Source organism: Nomascus leucogenys, chromosome 22a (genome assembly GCF_006542625.1).
Source record: "Nomascus leucogenys isolate Asia chromosome 22a, Asia_NLE_v1, whole genome shotgun sequence".
Classification (NCBI taxonomy): domain Eukaryota; kingdom Metazoa; phylum Chordata; class Mammalia; order Primates; family Hylobatidae; genus Nomascus; species Nomascus leucogenys.
The window spans coordinates 70,802,385-70,823,175 of record NC_044402.1 but is presented as its reverse complement, the minus strand read 5'-3'; the positions used below and the strand labels follow the sequence as shown (position 1 = coordinate 70,823,175).

The 20,791-nt window shown below is 42.7% G+C and overlaps 1 protein-coding gene across 2 annotated transcripts in view; it reads right to left on the bottom strand.

Annotated features, from left to right (window-relative positions):
• Positions 1–20,791, bottom strand: part of MYO3B (myosin IIIB) — a 503,395-nt gene that overhangs the window by 143,461 nt on the left and 339,143 nt on the right. The window contains exons 26-29 of one of the 2 annotated variants that reach the window (XM_003254238.4): positions 19,124–19,235; positions 18,028–18,190; positions 16,012–16,092; positions 3,225–3,326 (exon numbers count right to left, since the gene is read on the bottom strand). In XM_003254238.4, the coding sequence (XP_003254286.2) occupies positions 3,225–3,326; positions 16,012–16,092; positions 18,028–18,190; positions 19,124–19,235 (458 nt within the window). The remainder of the gene's footprint in view (positions 1–3,224; positions 3,327–16,011; positions 16,093–18,027; positions 18,191–19,123; positions 19,236–20,791) is intronic. The other variant, XM_003254240.4, reaches the window with a different exon arrangement.

Here is a 20,791-nt window from a genome sequence, read left to right as displayed (position 1 = left end):
CTTCCCTTCCCTCATTGCCTTTTCTCCATTGATAAAATCCTCCAGTTAGAGCACCAGGCAGGTTTTCCCCCTCTTGGAGATTCTAAACCACTGTTTGGCCCACACTCACTTGCAATGCTGTGATAAGCAACATAAAAGCAAGAACTGACATAAAAACAAAAAAGGGGAACCCACTTCAGGGATACAAGTATCTTTCTGTTTCCCTGTTAAGAAAGAAAAATCACCACGAATAATTTTTAATCTTGTTCTCTGGCCCAAATCAGCAGCACTAAGAGCTACCACTGATCAAAGTCCAAATGATATTGCCCTTGTGGAAAGCTAAGATTGCAAGCTTTTGTCTGTACCTATTTTGAGATCCTCAGTTAAAAAACTAATAATAATAAGGAGCAATAGCCATCCAAAGAAGAAAATAGCACAAAGAGAGCTAGAAAAAAAAACTGTAAAATCTCTTTTGGTTTGGGACTCTCCTTATGAAGGTGCCATGTCCAAGACCAGAACGAGAGGAAGCAACATCTTTACCTGGTTCAGCAAATGCCCCCAGCTACTTTGCTGGGGTTTCCATAGAATTTCTGTTCATGTAATTGAAGGGAAAACTTATTCCATGTTTCTTATTAATTTACACTTCAGTCATCAAAATATTGATTTTTAAGAGTTATTTGAAGTATAAAACCAGAAACTTACAGAATATTCTGAATAAAGCTTAGAGGGAATCTGCTCCTCCATCCCCCAGCTTTGCTGAAGAACAGGGAGAAGGATTTGGGTCAAACTAAAGAGATAAATAAGATTATCAAACCATTGAATTAAAGGCAGCATCCAAAATTGTCAGTTTTCAGTATGATGCGGTGACAGTTAGAATCACCTGGCTTCTCTCTGGCAAATGAATTGCTGAACAAGGAAATTGGAGAAATGGAGATATGAAGGAAAAAAAAGAGATAGAGAAGGTGACTCATTTTAAGTGTATGAATAGGTTGAGTTAAAAAAAAATTAGACCAGTGACGTGGCTGAAAAATAAAATTACGAACTTAAATAGTAGAAATATTCATAAAATGCCAAACTTGGGGAATGTACAGGTGTGACAATAGAAGCTTCTCTGGAGATGGGTCACCTTTCATCAGGGAGGGTTCCTAAGTGTTTCTGGTTTAATGAAGTAAAGCAATACTTGGAGTGGAGTTCTGGAGGAACTGAATCCTTCCAAAATCTGATTGAGCTCTATGAGCCATTCACATTTTTCTTTTTTCTTTCTTTCTTTCTTTCTTTTTTTTTTTTTTTGTGAGATGGAGTCTCACTCTGTTGCCCAGGCTGTAGTTCAGTGGCGCGATCTTGGCTCACTGCAAGCTCTGCCTCCCGGGTTCACACCATTCTCCTACCTCAGCCTCCCAAGCAGTTGGGACTACAGGGGCCTGCCACCAAGCCCGGCTAATTTTTTGTATTTTTAGTAGAGATGGGGTTTCATTGTGTGTTAGCCAGGGTGGTCTCTATCTTCTGACCTCGTGATCTGCCCATCTCGGCCTCCCAAAGTGCTGGAATTACAGGTGTGAGGCACCGTGCCCGGCTGAGCCATTCATATTTTTCAAGAAGAAAAATTAGTCAAGCGTCAAGTCTTTATCAGACTGTTTTTTTTTTTTTTTTTTGAGATGGAGTTTCACTCTTGTCGCCCAGACTGGAGTGCAATGACGCGATCTCGGCTCACTGCAACCTCCGCCTCCCAGGTTCAAGCAATTCTCCTGCCTCAGCCTCCCAAGTAGCTGGGATTACAGGCATACGCCACCACGCCCAGCTAATTTTTTCTATTTTTAGTAGAGACAGGGTTTCGCCATGCTGGTCAGGCTGGTCTCGAACTCCCAACCTCAGGTTATCCACCCGTCTCAACCTCCCAAAGTGCTGGGATTACAGGTGTGAGCCACTGCGCCCGTCTCTATCACACTGTTTTGAAGTAAGATGGAAAAGCATCTGCCTGTCAGAAAACAAACAAACAAACAAAAAAACCCACCAAGAACACAATTAGGAGGTGTTGCAAATGCCTTCGGGGCCACGTAGGAAGAAATATAAATGTGTGAAGTATCAGGCAAAGAGGATGGGGAATCGTGGGGTTTGTGATGAACCAGAGAATTCACACCCCACTTAAAGACATTCAGGTTCAAAGTTTTTTAAAAAGCACTGTGCCTGGCTAAGCATAACACATCTTTGGAGGATCTCCAATTTGTGACTTCTAGGGGGAAACAGTGATCTGCACCCTCAGTCAGTAATAGCCAGACACTCTTCTTTTGAAAATGAAAACTTTCTCATTGTCTCCATCCCCAAGTCTCCTCAAGTTCAAGAAACACTGATGTTCTCCTGGATCCTGCTACTTCTCTTTTTCTCCTACTTCCTAACCTCCTTGCCCCGAGGTAAAGTTCCAGTTCAGTATTTCCTTGAAACAGACTGAGTGAGAGATACTAAAGGAGTCTGAAGCACCCAGAGCCTCTCTGCCTACACACTGGTCAGTGGCGCTGGGGCTGGCAGATAAACTGGAACTGTAAATTCTACCACAAACTCTTCACTTTCCATCAAATGCAGGTGCTGGCATTAAAGACCATACTTCAAAAATCATAGCCTCTCAAGCAGAAGTCCAGGGACCTTCAAAATTCAAAAGGGTGAGACTGCAATATTTTAAAAACGTTTGAAAACCATGTTTTAGTCCAATTCTCTCATGTTACCATGACTGGAGCTTAGGGATATTAACTGGTGGAGGACTGAGACCAGAAACCCACGTTTCCACTTCTTGTCCATAGTACCCCTTCCTTCCATGAATGTTCTCAATCAGTCTGAGATCTATATACCAGGTTCTGGATCATAGAAAGATCTTCCCGAGACACTAAACTTTCCTCAGTCTCAAGGTAAATCTGATACAAACATGTCAGAGTGCCTCAAGAGGACGGTTTAAGGCGAAGCCATTGGTAAGGAGAGCTGCAACTAGACCAGCGTCCCAGGGAACATGGAAGGAGGTGGAGAGGCAGCAGCGAGGAACTGAGCTTATCCCTGTCTATTCTATTCCCTTCTATGAAATCACCTTGCAGAGTCCTCTGCAAGGTTGGCCTTAAATTTAATCAGCTGTCACCTATAGAAAAAAGATGGAGTGGTGGGCAGAAGGTTCTTATATAAGAGATGATCACTTCCAGCTTTGGAACCTTCTCTGGAATGCCCCTGAATTTAGAACACCCATTCTAAACCTCGAAAGACTCTACCTTTATGGTCACCAGGCTCGCTGCAGTCTTGAACCTTGGCACTTCCCCTGGTAGCTGCTGCGATGGGGGAATGTGGCCCACTGCTTTGGTTTGAAGTGTCCCCTGTGGAATGAAACAAAAGGACTTTCTCAAGGTTATGCTCCCACACCTAGATGAATTACCAAACTTGGTGATACAAGTCGGCCAGGAAAATCCACACTTTTCTTATGGTTCAAGGCACCAAGGTGACTAATCTCACATATGGACTTGGTGCTTATTTTTAAGATTTAATACAGTGTGGTTGAGAAAGGGCACATAGTAGGAAACAGGAGAATTAATAATTGTTCTGGGTAGATTCTCTACTAGCTGGATGACTTTGGGTAATTTGGGGAAACTGTGTCACTGATCACATTAGTCAAATAGGGAAACTCAGTGACAAACACAGGTCATGAGTGCACCAGGCTAGGACTCTTGGTTTGATCACTGGATAGCTTTCCTGCTGTCCTTCAGTTGCCACTACCAGGGAAGTAAACAGAAGGGTGAGCTCTCTCCCAGGAAGCTGCTCCTTTTTCTCCTCCACATCTCTGCCTCTTGGAAGTGCCCCTTCCTTCCTGTGATCTTGCAGCCCCGATCATAGATCTTTACTATGCTGTCAGGGAGAAGATGGACTACATACTATATTCACTTGAGGAATATCACATTGCACCTTCTCATTGTCCAGTCAGCTTACTTCCTGTTGGATTCCCCAACATAATGGCTCCACCAGGGATTTTCCCAGCTGTCACATCTCTTCTTCCATTCTCCATGACCTCAACGTCACGAGCAGCTGAAGATGTTCCAACATCTTTTACCTCAGATATCTGGAGAAGGCAGCTTCTTTCCATTGGATCTCCTGATTTTAGACAGAAACTACACTGGCCGCAGGACTCCCCCTCCTCATGGAGGAGATTTTTTCTGGTCCTACCTCGAGGCAATAACTCTGTCCCCATCTCCTTTTTTCCTGGCCTCTTACCTAGACCTTGTTCTCACTTCCTGCACCTTCCTTCTGGCTTTGGCTATTTCTATTTCTGGCAGCAGTGCTTCCAAATATACCACATTAGAATATTTGGTATCTCTGACCTTTCTCCTTTATTATTTGCTCAGATGTGATTTTTTAAAATCCTGTCTTTCTCCCTCCTTCTGGTTGACTCCTCCATCTCAGGCATCACCTTTCCACATCCAGCTTGGTGACACCCTTGTCTCTCCATTCCTTTCAAGTGGCCAAGTAAACACTTCTAGCTGCCTCAAAGTAAATTAAAGAGACACAGGCCCTTCCTCCAAGGAGCTCGCATTCGAATACAGAAAGTAAGAATGAAAAGAGATTAAAGATATGAAAACACCTGAAACTTTTAAGGGGTGTGTCAGTTTGACAAGTGATATCCCAAAATTCATGTCCATTCAGATCCTCAGAATGTGACTTTAGTTGGAAACAGGGTTTTTGCAGATGTAGTTAATTAAAAATGAGGTCATACTGGATGAAGGTGGGTCCTAAAGCCAATGACTGGCGTCCTTATAAACAGGCCATGTGAAGACACAGAGAGACTCAGTGAGAATGCATATGACAATGGAAACTGAGAGTGGAGTGATGGATCTACAAACCAAGGAAGGCCAAGGATTGCCAGGAACCAACAGGAGACTGGAGAAAGACTTGGAACAGACTCTCCCTCAGAACCTCCAGTAGAAACCAATGTTGCTGACACCTTGATGGACTTCTAGCCTCCAGAACTGTCACAGAATAAGTTTCTGTTGTTTTCAGCTACATAGTTTGTGGTAATTTGTTATGGCAGCCCTAGGAATCTAATTTTGGGGTTGGGGAGTGGCAGGACAGATGTTAAGGATTGAAATTAGAAGAAAGAGAAGGAAAAGATCAAGCTGAAAGGTATGTACTTTCAGCTTGATTTGGCTGGGGGGTGCGGGGAAAAACTGGGTGGGAAGAAAAGCTCCATTATTTTTATTTAACAAACATTGTCATACATATGGATTATTATGTTCTGTGCATTTTTCTCAGCCCTTTACAAACATTAACTCATTTAATCCTCATAGTAATCCTAAAAGAGAGAGACTACTTTATTCCCATTTTACAGCTGAGGAAATTGAGACAAGGGGAGGTCAAATGACTTGCCCAAAGTCACACAGCTGTAGACTGGCAGAGCCAGGATTTGAACCCAAGCACAAAATTTTTTCCTAAAGTCTGAACTCCTAAATATTACATGATGCAGGTCATTTATTTAAACATTTAAAAATAATAATCCCTTTTCTCCTTTATTTTTCCCTTTATAAATGAAAGTAAAAAAATCAGACCTTTGTACATTCTTTCATGTGCTTGGGCCTCTAATGGTCCCACAGACTAGCTGCTGCAGAAAGAGGCTCTGGCCTGGCCTGGCATTTAGTGACCCACCCAAAGGACAGATCAGTCATTGTTTCAGCAGAGATACTGTCCTGGTAGGTTTCCTGGTTGGTGATCTAGGCTGGGTAAACGTTCCTGCCCTCATAATGGGCCTGGCAAAGGGCACCCACTGTATCTGGCAGAGAAGGCACATACGGATGAGGCACAAAAGCCCAGGCTTCCCCTCCTAACTGCTGCTGGCAGATTTTACAAGGAGCCAGTGTGGTTTCTGGCTTGGACTGACAGCTGGTCATCAGCCATCTTATCAGAATATAAAGGATAAAGAGGCCAACTTGTGGGAGGTCTGACAGGCAAATGCCACCAAAAGCAGCACCAAGAAAGTTGGATTCTTAAAGAATAGAATCTCATTGACACATTTTTTTTTCTACAGCCCTATAAGAAATCCTGGCCTCCATCTCTACCACACAAAACAAGTCTAGTAATTTCAGGCCTCTGAAAGCATTTTCCACTTTGATTATCCAGTACTTAATTCCCGTCATTATCCCAGTTAAACTTTGACTGAGTTCAAAGAAAATCTTGCCTGGTAACTGTTTTCCCCAACCTGGAAGCCAAGGAGGGAAGTTTTCCATTATCCTAGAAATCAGTTTCTTGCTTGTCCTGGAACAGCATTGTCTGGGGAATTCCCCTTCCTTCTGATCATCCAGGGACCGTCAATCCATTCTCTTCTGATTCCCACCAGCTTCAGGATTTCTTTCTTAAAATTTATGCTCTGCCTGCTTCTGGTAGCTTCATAGACTGTTTGCTTCTTGCGGCTGTGTTAAGTGGCCCGGTTTTGTATTCCTTTCAAGCCTGAGCCAGAGTGGTCAGTTTGATTCCATGTAAGACTGCTCCGTCTTGATGGGAAAAAAAATTTTGTGGGTACACCAAAAGAATCTAGCAGAATATTCTGCACAGACAGGATGTTGAGAAAATGTTTAGAAGGAAGGACAGCAAATAAGGATTAGGAAGTCTGGATTATAGGAGATTTCCTAGCTTCCATCTGTAAAATGAAGCAAGATTCTTAGCCTACTTCTCAGGGTTACTATAATGATAATTATGGGAAGTAAGGTGTGTGAAAGTGTTTTGAATAGACTATAAATTGCTATGCAAAAGTATAAAATAACTATATCTGTCAGCTAATCAAAAAGAAAACAACTTCCACCTCTAGGATCACTCCTGCTCCTACAGTTCTGGTTTCCTGTGAAGCAAAGTTATTTACTATACATTTTACTTAAAAGGAAAATGCTCTAAGGCCGGGCTCGGTGGCTCACGCCTGTAATCCTAGCACTTTGGGAGGCTGAGGTGGGCAGATCACGAGGTCAGGAGATCGAGACCATCCTGGCTAACATGGTGAAACCCTGTCTCTACTAAAAATACAAAAAAAAAATTAGCCGGGAGTGGTGGCGGGCGCCTGTAGTCCCAGCTACTTGGGAGTCTGAGGCAGGAGAATGGCGTGAACCTGGGAGGCGGAGCTTGCAGTGAGCTGAGATCGCGCCACTGCACTCCAGCCTGGGCGACAGAGTGAGACTCCGTCTCAAAAAAAAAAAAAAAAGAAAAAAGAAAATGCTCTAAATGTTTATAGCAGCTTTACTCATAATCACCAAGAACTGGAAACAATCCAATTGTCCTTCAGCTGGTAAATGAATAAAACTGTGGTATATCCATACACTGAAATTCTGCTCAGCAATGAAAATAAATGAATTACTAAAAAACGCAACATGCAGATGAATCTCAGAAGCATTATGCTAAGTGAAAAAAGCCAGACTCAAAAGTTTCACACTGTATGCCTGCATTTACAGAGTCAAGACTATCAGGACAAGACTCTGGAAGAGGCAAGACTATAGGACAGAAAACCCATTAGTGATTATCAGGGGCTGAGGGTGAGGGGGGTTGGACATCAGGAAGGGCATAAGGGAACTTTTTGGAAATGTTCTTTTTCTTGATTACAGAGGGGATCTAGTTTTCTCAAACTGAATTTTACTGTATGTAAATTATACTTAATAGACTTTTAAGAATTTAATAGAATTTTTAAAAATAAGGCCTCCTTTTCTTCAAACCGGATCTATTCCTAGAAAGCAGGATCCAATTTGCTTCTAATCCACCAGAGGAAAGAGTCTGATGGGGAGAGCCTTGCTGCTGATGAGGGACTTTTCACAACCATTTGCATCATTGACCATAGCTGGTTTTGACACTAAGCACTTGGCTCAACGTCTGTGAAATTAGCAGGGTCTAGTTACTTGTACATCTCAACCGTCACAACTTTATTGACGAGAATGGCTACCAGCTGTCACCCTTGCCTCTGCCTCTGTATTTGGTGATTCAGACTTCATGGCCACAGCAAATCAAACCGTGATCCTGCTATGGCTCATCGTGTTGAGGTTTGAACTCCTGGCCAAACGGCTGTCGTTCAGCTGTTAGGCTGCCAATCACCCGTCACTGTGGGTTAAACATGATAGCTACACCAAGATCTTCCAACTCTTCAGACATCTGAAAGGCAACTTGCTTTCCACACCAGAAGGCAACAAATCTGGGTGATATTTAGTTCCTAGATTTTAGAATTTCTGGCTTTACAGAAGCAGGGTGACAAGGGAACTTGCTGTCTTTCAGAACAAGTTGCAAAAGGGCCTCAAACTAGTGAGGGGGAAAAATGATGTCAGGAGCACACCTAAGTCTTAACAATTTTGAGGTTCCTGAAAATTTTATATACACAAATGAATCAAGGTTTCAGCATGAATGGAGCACAGCTCTTCGCAAAAAACAAAAACAAAACCACTTGAAATCTCTTACATGTTATTGTTGTATTCTATTTTTTCCCTGTCGAATAAACGAGACATAAGTTAAGACTTGGAAAATTCTTTTTATGAAGATTTTACTGTAATCGAATTTGAGATTTGACAGGTACTATTTTTCTCTAGAAATGAAAGAAATTGTTTCATCTTTTTGAAGTTACAGCATTTTGTTTTTGTTTTCTTGAGATGGGGGTCTCACCATGTCACCCAGATTGGAGTGCAGTGGTGTGATCTTGGCTCACTGCAACATCTGCCTCCTGGGTTCATGCAATCCTCCCCGCTCAGCCTCCCAAGTACCTGGGATTACAGGCATGCGCCACCATGTCCAGCTAATTTTTGTGTTTTTAGTAGAGATGGGATTTTGCCATGTTGGCCAGGCTGGTCTTGAATTCCTGACCTCAAGTGATTGACCTGCCTCGGCCTCCCAAAGTGCTGGGATTATATGCTTGAGCCACTGTGCCTGGCCTAAAGTTACAGCATTACTATGTCCTACATAGAAGAGTATTTCACAGACTTTTTTTCCCCCAGTGAAGTTCACATTTAGGAAGGGAGTACAGAGCAGGAAGTAACATTTCATTTAGTGAATATGTACCATGTGCCAGGTACTGTGCAGGATGCTTTGCGTATATTACCTGCTATCATCTTCATAGCAGTCCTGAGGATTAGGCCTTAATGGGTCCCATTTTACAGCTGAGGAAACTAAGGCTCAGAAGTTAAGTAATATTCCCCAAACTACACGGCAAACGGCAGCATAGCCATCATTTAACGTTCATTGTTTGACTCTAAACTCCACATGCCTAGGACAGTATTTTAACTCTTTCCAAAGCTTTGACTGGTACCCTATGTCCAATGTGCCATATTCAAGATGGAAACCAATGGCAGGGCATGGTCTACTGGAAAGAGCAACGAGTGAAGGCTCTGAAGAGGGCTCTGAAACCAGTGTTTAAACTTGCAGAACACATAAGGGGACACACAACTTATTTAACTCTCTGTGCTCCTGGTTCCTCTGTTAAGAGGTAAACAAAGCCTGGCTTTCTATTTCCAAGAGTCTTTTGAAGAAAAACAGCATGATCATTCTTGCCATAGCCCAGTTAGCTTTCCCCTAAATGTTTCTTTACTATTGTGTAGTTACAGTCTAAACAACTAATAAAAGTTATAAAATGTGATAACATATTTTATGATTCTACATGAAATTTTTTTAAAACAGAGTAAAGGCAACTCAAGTGTGTAATTGATCATAATAATGTTGTTTCATTCTGTGTTGAGGTGGCAAAGATACCTTTTCAGGCACCACTTCTTTGCAGCCAGAGTCTGGAACGCTAAACAAGGTTCATAATGGAGAAAACTGATTCCAAATTGGAGGCTGTAACCACTGGCATCCTCTGAAGTTATAATATCGAGTCCTAGGGGTACCTACTGTTGCATAAAAGTTTCATCTTAAGCATACGTGTGCCATGCCAGTATGATATTGGGCACAAGTGGACCTTCAGCCCACAATGTCTTTGCAGCTTCCTCTCTGTGCATTATGTAAACAGTATTCTGCCCTCTGGCTTATTTAATCTTAGCATGGGCAATAATTTTATTCCATAGCAAAGGAGATTCCTGTGCATTCCAAGCTATGCCATGACAAAAATTCTATTGTTTGTGCCAAAGAGAGATTTGGCAGAGCTCATTTCTTGTCAGAAACCTCGAAACCACAGGCCATCCTCTCTCTGTACTACACCACTTGCTCTAAGCCTTGTCACAGACAAGGTATGTTTTCCTAAAGTAAACCACAATGCTTTCCCTCTAGACATTTCCCCCTACAAGATATGTTAAGCCTGCAGCTGTCAGAAATCAGCCCCAGGCGAAGCACAGTAGCTCACGCCTGTAATCCCAGCACTTTGGGAGGCTAAGGCATGCGGATCACTTGAGGTCAGAAGTTCGAGACCAACCTGACCAACATGATGAAACCCCATCTCTACTAATAAAAGAGCTGGGTGTGGTGGTGCATGCCTGTAATCCTAGCTACTCGGGAGGCTGAGGCAGGAGAATCCCTTGAACTCGGGAAGGGGAGATTGCAGTGAGCCAAGAACGCGCCACTGCACCCCAACCTGGGTGACAGAGCGAGACTCCATATCAAAAAAAAAAAAAAAAGAAAAAGAAAAAGAAGGAAAGAAAGCCCCACTTTCTCAAGTATGGGAGAGCTAGGGAAACCAAGATAGCATGAGAGTGAAGTGAGCAGTGAGCAGGATCCCTCGCCTAGGACTGAAGGGCATCCTGTCTTGTGTTAAACAAAGGTTTAGAAGATGGGGGGGTAGGGGGATGGGGAGGGCTATTTGCAGTTTACAGTGCATCTCAAGCTCGGTGCACCAGGTAAATTATTTCCCCCAGATGTTTGATTGCCATTCTGTGGATATGTGGATATGTGGATATGGAAAACACCAGGAAAAGAGAGGCAGCTGCCTCCTTTGGCCAAGAAGAGTTTGAATCTTGTCTTCTCTCACACCTGTGCTTCCTCTGATAAAGACTCTCAGTTTGAGGAATTAAGCTTTTGTGTGAAATGACCAGGGATCTAAGAAATAGAAATGAAATGAGTGAAGAAAAAGTGAAATAGAGGTAGAACTACAAACAGAGACACAGAAAAGAGTGACAGAGGGCATGCTTGTTTTCCTTCTGTTTATTCAAAATGGACCTTTTCTCTCAATGGTGCATTTACTTACACTCCCCGTCTTGTTTGGCTTGGGATCAACAATCTACTTATGTACAGCTTTAGCAGGATGAAACATACCTACTACAGTCATTTTTATCTTCAAGAAGCATGGGTCATTTCAATGCATACTCTTGGCTGTATTTTATAATAATTTGTACTCTTTGTATTGTTTTAGATTTTACAGAGCTCCTTTCCAATGAGTGTTGGCAAAATACAGAGTATTTGATTTATTCAAACAGCATCGCTTTAAGGGAAAGCATATTTTAGAGTGCTCTGTATTGGAGTTGGAGAATTTGAAGCCCCAAATTAAATCTCAGTGTTTACCATGGGAGCCCCAGCATAAAATAGGTGCTTAACAAACAGTAGTTAAGTGAATGAAAGAAATATCCCAGTTTAAATATAGTTGTCCTGCACACGTAAGGATATATCGGGAAATTTATTTCTAGGAAATTAGAACCACCTAATCATTGCCAACCCACCGACGATGCTAAAGGAAACAGACTTTTAAATAGCCTTTTGAAAAGGCTAGGAGAAAATCTTGCGCTGAAAGAGTTTAAAAGTTCAGGCAGTTTTAAACACCAAAAACTTGGTTCTATTACAATGTAGGGTCAGGCTGTCTGGATACAATGTTTGCTTTCTCTTCTGGTAGCAGCATTTAAAGCAACTCTGCTCTGCACGCATCACATGATGTGCCCAGTGGTTCCCAGCTGCAGTGGCTTAAAATGCCTGTTCACAGGCTCAAAGAAGGCATCCTGCCAGCCTCGTCAGAGTCCCTGCTGATGGTGGGAAAAGCACTCTCCCCAAAGAGCATCAGAAGAGAAATGGCCGGTCGCTGTTAGAGCTATTGTTATCTTCTGATAACATCTGTGTTGTTGGCAGGGCCAAGGAGGGGAGTATGTAGGAAGCTGATCCAACAACAGAGAGAAAGAGAAAATAACAATTTCCACAGCACTGAAGCAATTAGATGAAAATGTCCTGTAAACCAGTGGCTCTTCCAACTCCTCTGTGTGTGTGTGGGGAGAAGCAGTGAGGTGCTGCAAGACCACTCCTCCTGGGAGATGCTTCCAGCCCCTAGGGCTCCACTGTCACCTATTCAAACGGGATTTCTCCTTTGAGAGAGGGAGGCCCACAACTTTGCTCTCATCTAAAACACAGATCCAGAATTAGAGGGGCAGTTTTAAAGCCAGTGCTTTAGAAAAATTAATGAATGAGACAGTACATGCAGGTCTTTAATAAAGTTCCCTGCAGTTTGTTTGTTTTGATAATTTTCACTGAGGAATGTAAGCTATTTTTGGTTGAATAAATGTAGTTAGGTACAATTTCTGAAACATAAGGTAATTCAAAAATATAATAGATTAGTAATGGAATCAAGGTCACTGTTAGTTTTTACTTAGAATACACCATCTATTTGAACACTAATGTGTACAATTTTTTTTGGATTTTAACAAAGTATGTATTTTAATTATTTGGCATTTAAAGGAATGTGTTTTCCTGTGACAAGAACCCATTGTCAGAATTAACCAACACAAAAAACAATGAAACATGCCCCTTCTTGCCAAGGTGATATTTAAAGTTGCTTCCCTCCTCCCCCAGCCCCACAAAAAAGAAACTGACGGACAATACCTTTGCTCGGGCTCCTTTACTCTCTCTTCCTCTCCCCTCTCCCCTCTCCTCCCCACATCTCATAAAGGCCCTTTATTGACTGTGCAGTGTTATACACATAGGAAATGCAACCTTGTGTGCCCAGGGTATTTTTTTTCCGTTTGTTTTCTCTTCCAGCATCTGATTACTGGCTGGTGAACTGTTTGGGCCCACAGAGACCTCTAGACCACCAGCTCATGTATTTGAAAGGCATCTGTTTATTTTGAAAATGCAAATGTGGCCTACCTCAAAGACTGACAGGCAAGAAATGACCCACTGAGTCGGGGGAGAGGTTTCCAATCTGGAGCCCTGTCCCTCCCTCGATCATACCAAGACCACTGGCTGTCAGAACCACTGAAACCTACTCCTGGAATCTGAATGAAGGGCCCACGATTAAAAATGAACAATAATTAGCCAGGCAGATTATTTCTCACCCAGTTTAAAGTAATGATGAGGACGTTTACCAAGGACTCTGAGCCTTTGAAATGGGGGCTCCTAGACTGAGGGCTGCCTGGAGGAGGGCCCGATAACAAGGACACGGAGTTCCTAATGGTGGCCGCCCAGTCCTTATGAGGAGAAAGCCTGGGAAGGTTAATACCCTGACTTTGATCTCTGTCAAGGCATACCAGCAAGAATTAATTTACATTTCAGATGAAAAAGGTTGACAGCATGAAAAGGCATCTTGTTTCTGGTATGTCAATGTGCCGTAATAGATCGGGAATTCTGAAAGGAAGTTCTGAGGAAGCTAAAGGGATAAGCCACACGGCTGCTTTTATTGGGAAGGAGATGAAAGGAAAACAAATTTCAATATGCGCTGCTCTGTAGCAACATGTCGGCCAAATGCTTCCTAAATTTCAAGGGCCGTTCTTTTAAAAATACATAACATATCTTAGCAACACCACTTAAGAAAATACTATGGGCCAGAACTAGAAATACAAATGCATTCCACAGAATCTAAATTTCAAATGAAATGATTTGTTGAAAAAATAATAAATTAGAGAATAACCTTAGAAAACAAACCGGAAATGGTTGCACTGTGATAACATCCCTAAGCCACTTCCCGCAGGCTCCTAAAGCGGGGAGCCGCTGTATCTGGGTCTGGTTCTACTCGGAAATGTCCTAGTGGGACGAAGAGAGGCTTGTAATGAGATTATGTCTGGGAAGATCACAACCCCAAACAGAAAAGTCAGAATGAGTTGCTTTGCTTCTTAGATAAACGCAATTATGCCTTCAAATCTAAAGATAAGGAAAATATTCCCAAGTAAAAGTAAACTGCCCATAAAATAGCAAAGATTGCTACCCTATTCATGCATCTTTACCACCAACAAAAACCAGCACACCAATTCCTGTCCATGGTGTTGGCCAAAGGGCAGATGCTGTCTGCCTTTGCTCTGGCTGCCACACTACTTCTAAGAGGGCGGAGGTGGTGTTGGTGCCACCTTCATGCCCACCTAAGTAAGCCCCTGCAGACTCAGTTAATGGAAGTTCCCAACATCACTTGATAGGCAAGAACACTTTGGCTGCAAGGCTAAGAAAGGCGCGGTGCTTGCAAGGCTAAAAAAAAAAAGGAGGCACCCTTAAAGAAATGTGTTCTCTAAAGTTCCGCTGGGTGCTTGCAAGGCTAAAAAAAAAAAAAAAAAGGAGACACCCTTAAAGAAATATGCTTTTTAAAGTTCCGCTGAGCAACATTATCCTTCCATGGTAGCTACCCCATAGGTGCTCCACTGAAAAGATACAATTATTACTATCCTGATAGCATGATGATGAAGCAGACCCATTTCTGTTTTACAGCAGTATTCACTTGGCATTCACAGAGTGCAAAACAGGGGGCACTCTAAAGATGATTTTCACTTAGGCAAAATTGGATTTATGATTCCTATATACTGAACTCAGTGGATCAACAATAAGCTCAAGCAAGTTTAAATTTTAAAACACATGTTGGGCTTTGTACCAAACTGCAAGATCAGAAATCAGTTCGGTACCCTCTTTTAATGAAAGATTGTGTGTGTGTGTGCGTGTGTGTGTGTGTGTGTGTGCGCGCGTGTTGGGAGGCAGGCAAGTAGGGAACAAATGATGCACTTTGAGTTCTCTCTTAAGCTGTAACAAGAATTGCATCCCTCTTCCTGAGGCTTTGAAGTTGTAGAGCTTAGAATTCCTAGGGGATGGTGTTAAAAGTTAACATTTGCATTTTAATAGCACCCTTTCCTCCCAACTATTTTAGTTTTGAATGAAGACATCAGGCTTCTACAGTGGTCTAAGAGTTCTGTGAAGTTTACTTGGAGCCAGATTCTGGGCAGGGACCGCTTTGAAAAGGTTGCAGCTGTTTTATTTAAGAGTTTACTTCAAGCTCAGCAGTATGTGAAATCCTATCTCTCTCTCTGCTGCTGAGTCTACCAGCCTGGCTATTTCTCTCATTCTGTCTCTAATTTCTTGTGGCTCCTGGAGCTCAGGGGCCTGTTTCTTCCAGAGCCTCGAGTAGGAATATGCAGTTTCAAATGAGGGAAGGAGCCCAGCCTGGCACCCACAATGGACACTGCCATTTGCAGAAGAGCAGAGTGACTGAAGAGCCAGAGAGGAGACGGATGAGTCAGAAACCAGAGCTTACACCTCTCAGGCTGCCAATAGCAAGCTGAGCCATAAGAGCCACCATGTGCTCATGCGATGGGGCCCAGAGGACCATGATAGCCACATATAAGCCTGGATTTGGGAAACTCAGTTTGCTGGGAAACTCCCTGAGTGATTCCTCCTCTGTGATGCTAAGAAACAGGTCTTGTATATAATTAGAAAATTCCAAAATGGGAAGGCACCTTCTGGACCTTTTTAACCAGCGCTCTCATTTAAGAGATGAGGGACACGTGACTCCGAGAGGGAAAGGGTTTTGTTCAGGTGGCAATATGCAATGCTGACTCTATCCAAACGGCCTGTGTTCAAATGCTGGTTCTGCAACTGATGAACTGTGTGATGGTGGACAAGCCTCTTCACTTCTCAGTGCCTCAATTTCCTCCTCTATAATATCAGGTATACAAGAGAACCCAGTCAGAGCATCCTTAGCCAAGTGTGGCAAACAGCAAATGTTCATGCTCACTGTTAGCATCATAGTTATCACACAAGGAGGGTAGGAACACTAGGACTCCTGTCTCCCAGAACTCTTGACTTATTCCAGTGCTTCTGAATTATTAGCCTTTCAGCTTTTCTACATTCATAGGAAGTTAGTCACAGAATATTTTCAAGTGGACACTGTGAAAATGATGTTTTAATTACCTGCTTGATTATGAGCAGCAGACTCATTCCTTCTGTTGCTTATTTTCTTAAATTTCCTCCGAGCATCATATCCTCTCCAGGCTAAAAATATAAAACCATGTGCTAGGAATGACATTAATTTAAGAACGTGCCAGAGAATTGATATAAGCTGTTTTCCCCTCCAATCTATTGCCCGTCTCATCCTCCCTCCTGCTTTCTCACTGAACAAAATAAGCAGAGGTACGTGATCTATGGCGAGAAGAGAGGCCTCTCTGTTCTCACAGCTTGGCTTTCAAGATGCTTCTGAGGGGTTGCTTTTGTTCACGCAGTGATTTCCAGAACACTCTGGGTTCCACTGATGAATCACGTGGGACCCCTACTGCAGGTGAGGTGGTTTCCTATCATTCTAATCCCTGGAGACAGCTCTGTCTTCAAGACTTGGGGATATGATACAGGGGGAGGGGTTTGGGAGGGATGGTAGAAAGGAACTGGAATAGGCTGACCCTTTCAAAATCTGTTATTTGGGAGAAAAATATAAACATGAAAGTTGAAGAAGAGAAAAAACGGAGTAAAGGGAAATAATAAGTAGCACAACACTGTCATTTGCTGTGAGTGAATTCTGTGCCGAGAGGTACGCTGAGGGAGAGGAAGATGTGCAGTGGGAAGGGAAAAGGCAGGGAAGAAAGGTGAAGAAAAAGAGAGAAAAGAGGAAGGGACTCTCTGGGGCAAAGGTGGTAAGCCCTTTAGATACAAAACTGGGGCATTAAGCCACCCACGAGGAGCATAACGTCTCCCTTTGTTCCTCCCATCTCAGCATCACAACTCTCGAAGTTGCTGGGTGAGCTCATGAAGTCCAAAATAGACTGAGCCACATTAGGATTCTGGGTTATGAGAGCATAAGGGAAATCATCCACTTTGTTCAAGACCTGGTGCTTTCATAATCATTTGTCTGTTGCACAGGAACTTAAATGTTTTGTGTAACACTAATAACACATATATGTAAACAAAGAGGCATTCACTAGGCAGGGCACATGAAAGAGATTAGCAACCTGTTCCCTTGGTTTATAAATTCCATCTGGACTAGAAAAGCCTTCTGGAAACAGCATTAGTAACTCTGGTACTGAACACCTGACCACAGAGCTGAAGTGTATATTATCTCAGTCATTCCGGGAGATGCGGCACATGTCTGTGTGACTGGGGCTTTACTTCACTGGTCCATTTATACTGCCACTATCTATCCTGTCACTCATGTTGTAAAGACTTGTTTGCTTACCTGCAAGTCAGGGACCATGGCAGTTGTTGGGGATCAGATAATAATTCTCCAAAATATGCTGCTTTGAACTTCAAACTTAGAGCACCTGGGTAGCAGCAAATGCGGGGAAGGGCTTTCTCTGAACTCTGCCTATCTATTAAAGGCTAGCTCCTCCAGAAGACATTCAACTGTGTGAATCCCTTCCCTAGATAGCTCCTCAACCAGGAGAAATTGATGCATACCCCAGGAAGGAAGACTGGAGTAAATATCACCTAGAGGTCAGATAAACTTTGTCCCAGGCTATTGCCTGTTCTTTAGGCCCATTCATTTCCCTCGTAAAGCTTTGAATATTCCCTTAAAATTATCTACATCCTCCACTTCCCTCTCCCCTATGAAGAGGGTATTTAAGCTTCAACCATCTGGCCTTTGAGTTTCATACTTTTTATGACTTGCATGTTAATAAATTTGTATGTCTTTTCTCCTGTTAATCTGTCTTTGCCAGTTTGTTTTATAGACTCAAATTATCAAACCTTCAGGGCACGGAAAGAAAGTTTCTTTCACCCCTACACAGTCTTGCTCATGGCTGCGATTTCAGCACCTAGCACAGAACCTGTGTAGTAGGCACTTGATACACATTTGATACACATTTGTTAGAGCAAGGAAGAAGGAAGGAAAGAAGGAAGGGAGGGAGGGAGACCACTTAGAAAAGAAACAGTTGAGTATTCCCCAGTAGTTAACGACATGCCAATACCCAGGGCAGTATTTATGAGAACTGGACCATTTACCTGACTGGATGGCAATGGCTCCCTTCTCTCTCTTCTCTCTGACTCTTTTGTATCTCCTGGCTCCAAGCCACCCCTTTGTATATGCCTGTAGCACAACCACTCTGCCTATGACTTCTCGAAGTAGCAAATTTAATTGCTCAACATGGTAATATTTGAGAAAAACCTGAAATGAGACATTAGTTTTAGCATTACATACGGGTTCCTCAACAGAAATTCACTCTACTACAGCATATTCTAAATGAAAATATTAAAGCAATGATATAAAGTTTATAGCGATGTGACTTATGCTCGCATTACTGACTTCATGGGGGTAAATACAATTCTCCTTCTAAGATTGAGCCAATCCTTGATAATTGATGTAAACAGATGATGAGGTCAACAGGGTTTTAGTGATTCCAAATGCTCTCCAGGCCTGTCTCATGTCAGTCAGGAGTTCATTTTCTCAGTTTGAGCTCTAGCTACTGTCTTTCTCCATAGCCTCTGATAAAGGTACCAACCAAGAGGACTGACCCAGCCAACAGTGGAAGTTCAGAGGGCGAGGTACCTGAATGATCCACAGTGATCTAATTTCTGTTGAGGAGGAGCAGTGTTGCCTTCGACACTCAGGCTGAGGCTGGTTTTATGAGGCAATCAGGATGGACCATAAAAACCTGGGATCCTATGGGGACGTGATGTTCTCCCAAATGAAAAGCTACAGATGCTGAGACTAATAATCAGGCTATGCAGCAAATACCATGAATCCAGTGAAAAAATGGACAAAACTCTACTAGAAACTCATCACTGCCATTAGTATGATTTGTGTATTTACATGTGGTACTGGAATAAGCAGCATGGAGAAAAGAAACATTTTTAAACGAGCTCAAAGATCTCATTCTAAAAATGCTAAATGGCTCTCAAATTACATACAGAACAGGAGGCAAACCCTCCTCCTCTACTCCCTAAGGTCCCCAACCTCTTAAGACCAGCAAAGATCATTGTTAGGTTGGGGTCTTGTTTACTAAGCTACACAACTTGCAGAGCCATTCATGCCAGTGACATCACTGATAAGAGACAAAGAAATAATACGGGACAATTTGAACAATAAAGAACGAACTACCTTTGTTTTTCCCAGCACCCAGTGATCTAATCTGGACTTTTCCAAGATAGCCACACAGCTCTCTTTGCTAGCAAGAGGTGTTTGATGTGCTCTGAATGCCAAGTAATAATACCTGCAAAATAAAAGAGTTAAGTGAAGCATTTTCAGTCATCACCTGAGTCACCATAGAATTACTCGGGACCATTGACATACCTTGTTTTTTAATAGTAAATATTTGTCGAGCACCAATAATAGCATAGTAGGTAGTAAAAGATACAAACTTTATACTTATTAACTTGGCTCTTCCCTACTTTCATATGTTCTGCAATGTGTATTTATTTCCCTTTTAATGTTGCTTTGTAATTCATATTCAGTGCATACTTGGTGTCTAGTGCATTCAAAATCAAAATAATCTTTTTAGAAAGCTGAAATTTAGACAACTCTCCTAGTGAAAGTAATACTCCTAAATATTAGTATTACTATTATAAAAAATAACTTCCATTGTATATATTTGGACTCTGCTTTGCAAAGTCCCATCTAAAGCAATTTGTAGATAGCAGAAGTGATCACAGCCTAACACTACTGATTCTGCTGAGCCATTCATCTTAACGTATAGAGAAGGTGTATTTTCTTGATACAATCACGAAAACCACATTTGTTTTCTTAAATTACTTCATTTTAGTGAACTTCTAAACTTTCAGATTAAAGAGTTTCAAAGAAGAACATTGTAGTGAAGGAAGGCCGGGCACGGTGGCTCACGCCTGTAATCCCAGCACTTTTGGAGGCCGAGGCGGGCGGATCACGAGGTCAGGAGATCCAGACCATCCTGGCTAACACGGTGAAACCCCGTCTCTACTAAAAACACAAAAAATTAGCCAGGCGAGGTGGCGGGCGCCTGTAGTCCCAGCTACTCGGGAGGCTGAGGCAGGAGAATGGTGTGAACCCCTGGGGGGTGGAGACTGCAGTGAGCCGAGATCGCGCCACTGCACTCCAGCCTGGGCAACAGAGTGAGACTCCGTCTCAAAAAAAAAAAAAAAAAAAAAGAAAATTGTAGTGAAGGAAAAGTATCTTTTTTTTTTTTTTTTTTTTTTTTTTTTTTTTTCTGAGGCAGAATTTCGCTCTTGTTGCCCAGGCTAGAGTCCAGTGGCACCATCTCGGCTCACTGCAACCTCTGCCTCCTGGGTTCAAGCGATTCTCCTGCCTCAGCCTCCCGAGTAGCTGGGATTACAGGCATCCGCCACCACATCCAGCTAATTTTGTATTTTTAGTAGAGACGGGGTTTCACCATGTTGGTCAGGCTGGTCTTGAACTCCTGACTTCAGGTGATCCACCCGCCTTAGTGTCCCAAAATGCTGGGATTACAGGCGTGAGCCACCATGTCCAGCCAGGAAAAATATCTTTTCCTCACCCATCCAAGTTCACAGCTGAGGCCCCTAGAACAAGAGACAGATTAACAAGAGAAATGCATACAAATTCATTTAACGTAAGTTTTAAGTGACACAGAGGCTTCATGAGGAAATGAAAACCTGAAGAAACAATTAGACTTGTGTATTTTTTTTTTTGAGACGGAGTCTCGCTCTGTTGCCCAGGCTGGAGTGCAGTGGCGCGATCTCGGCTCACTACAAGCTCCGCCCCCTGAGTTCACACCATTCTCCTGCCTCAGCCTCCCGAGTAGCTGGGACTACAGGC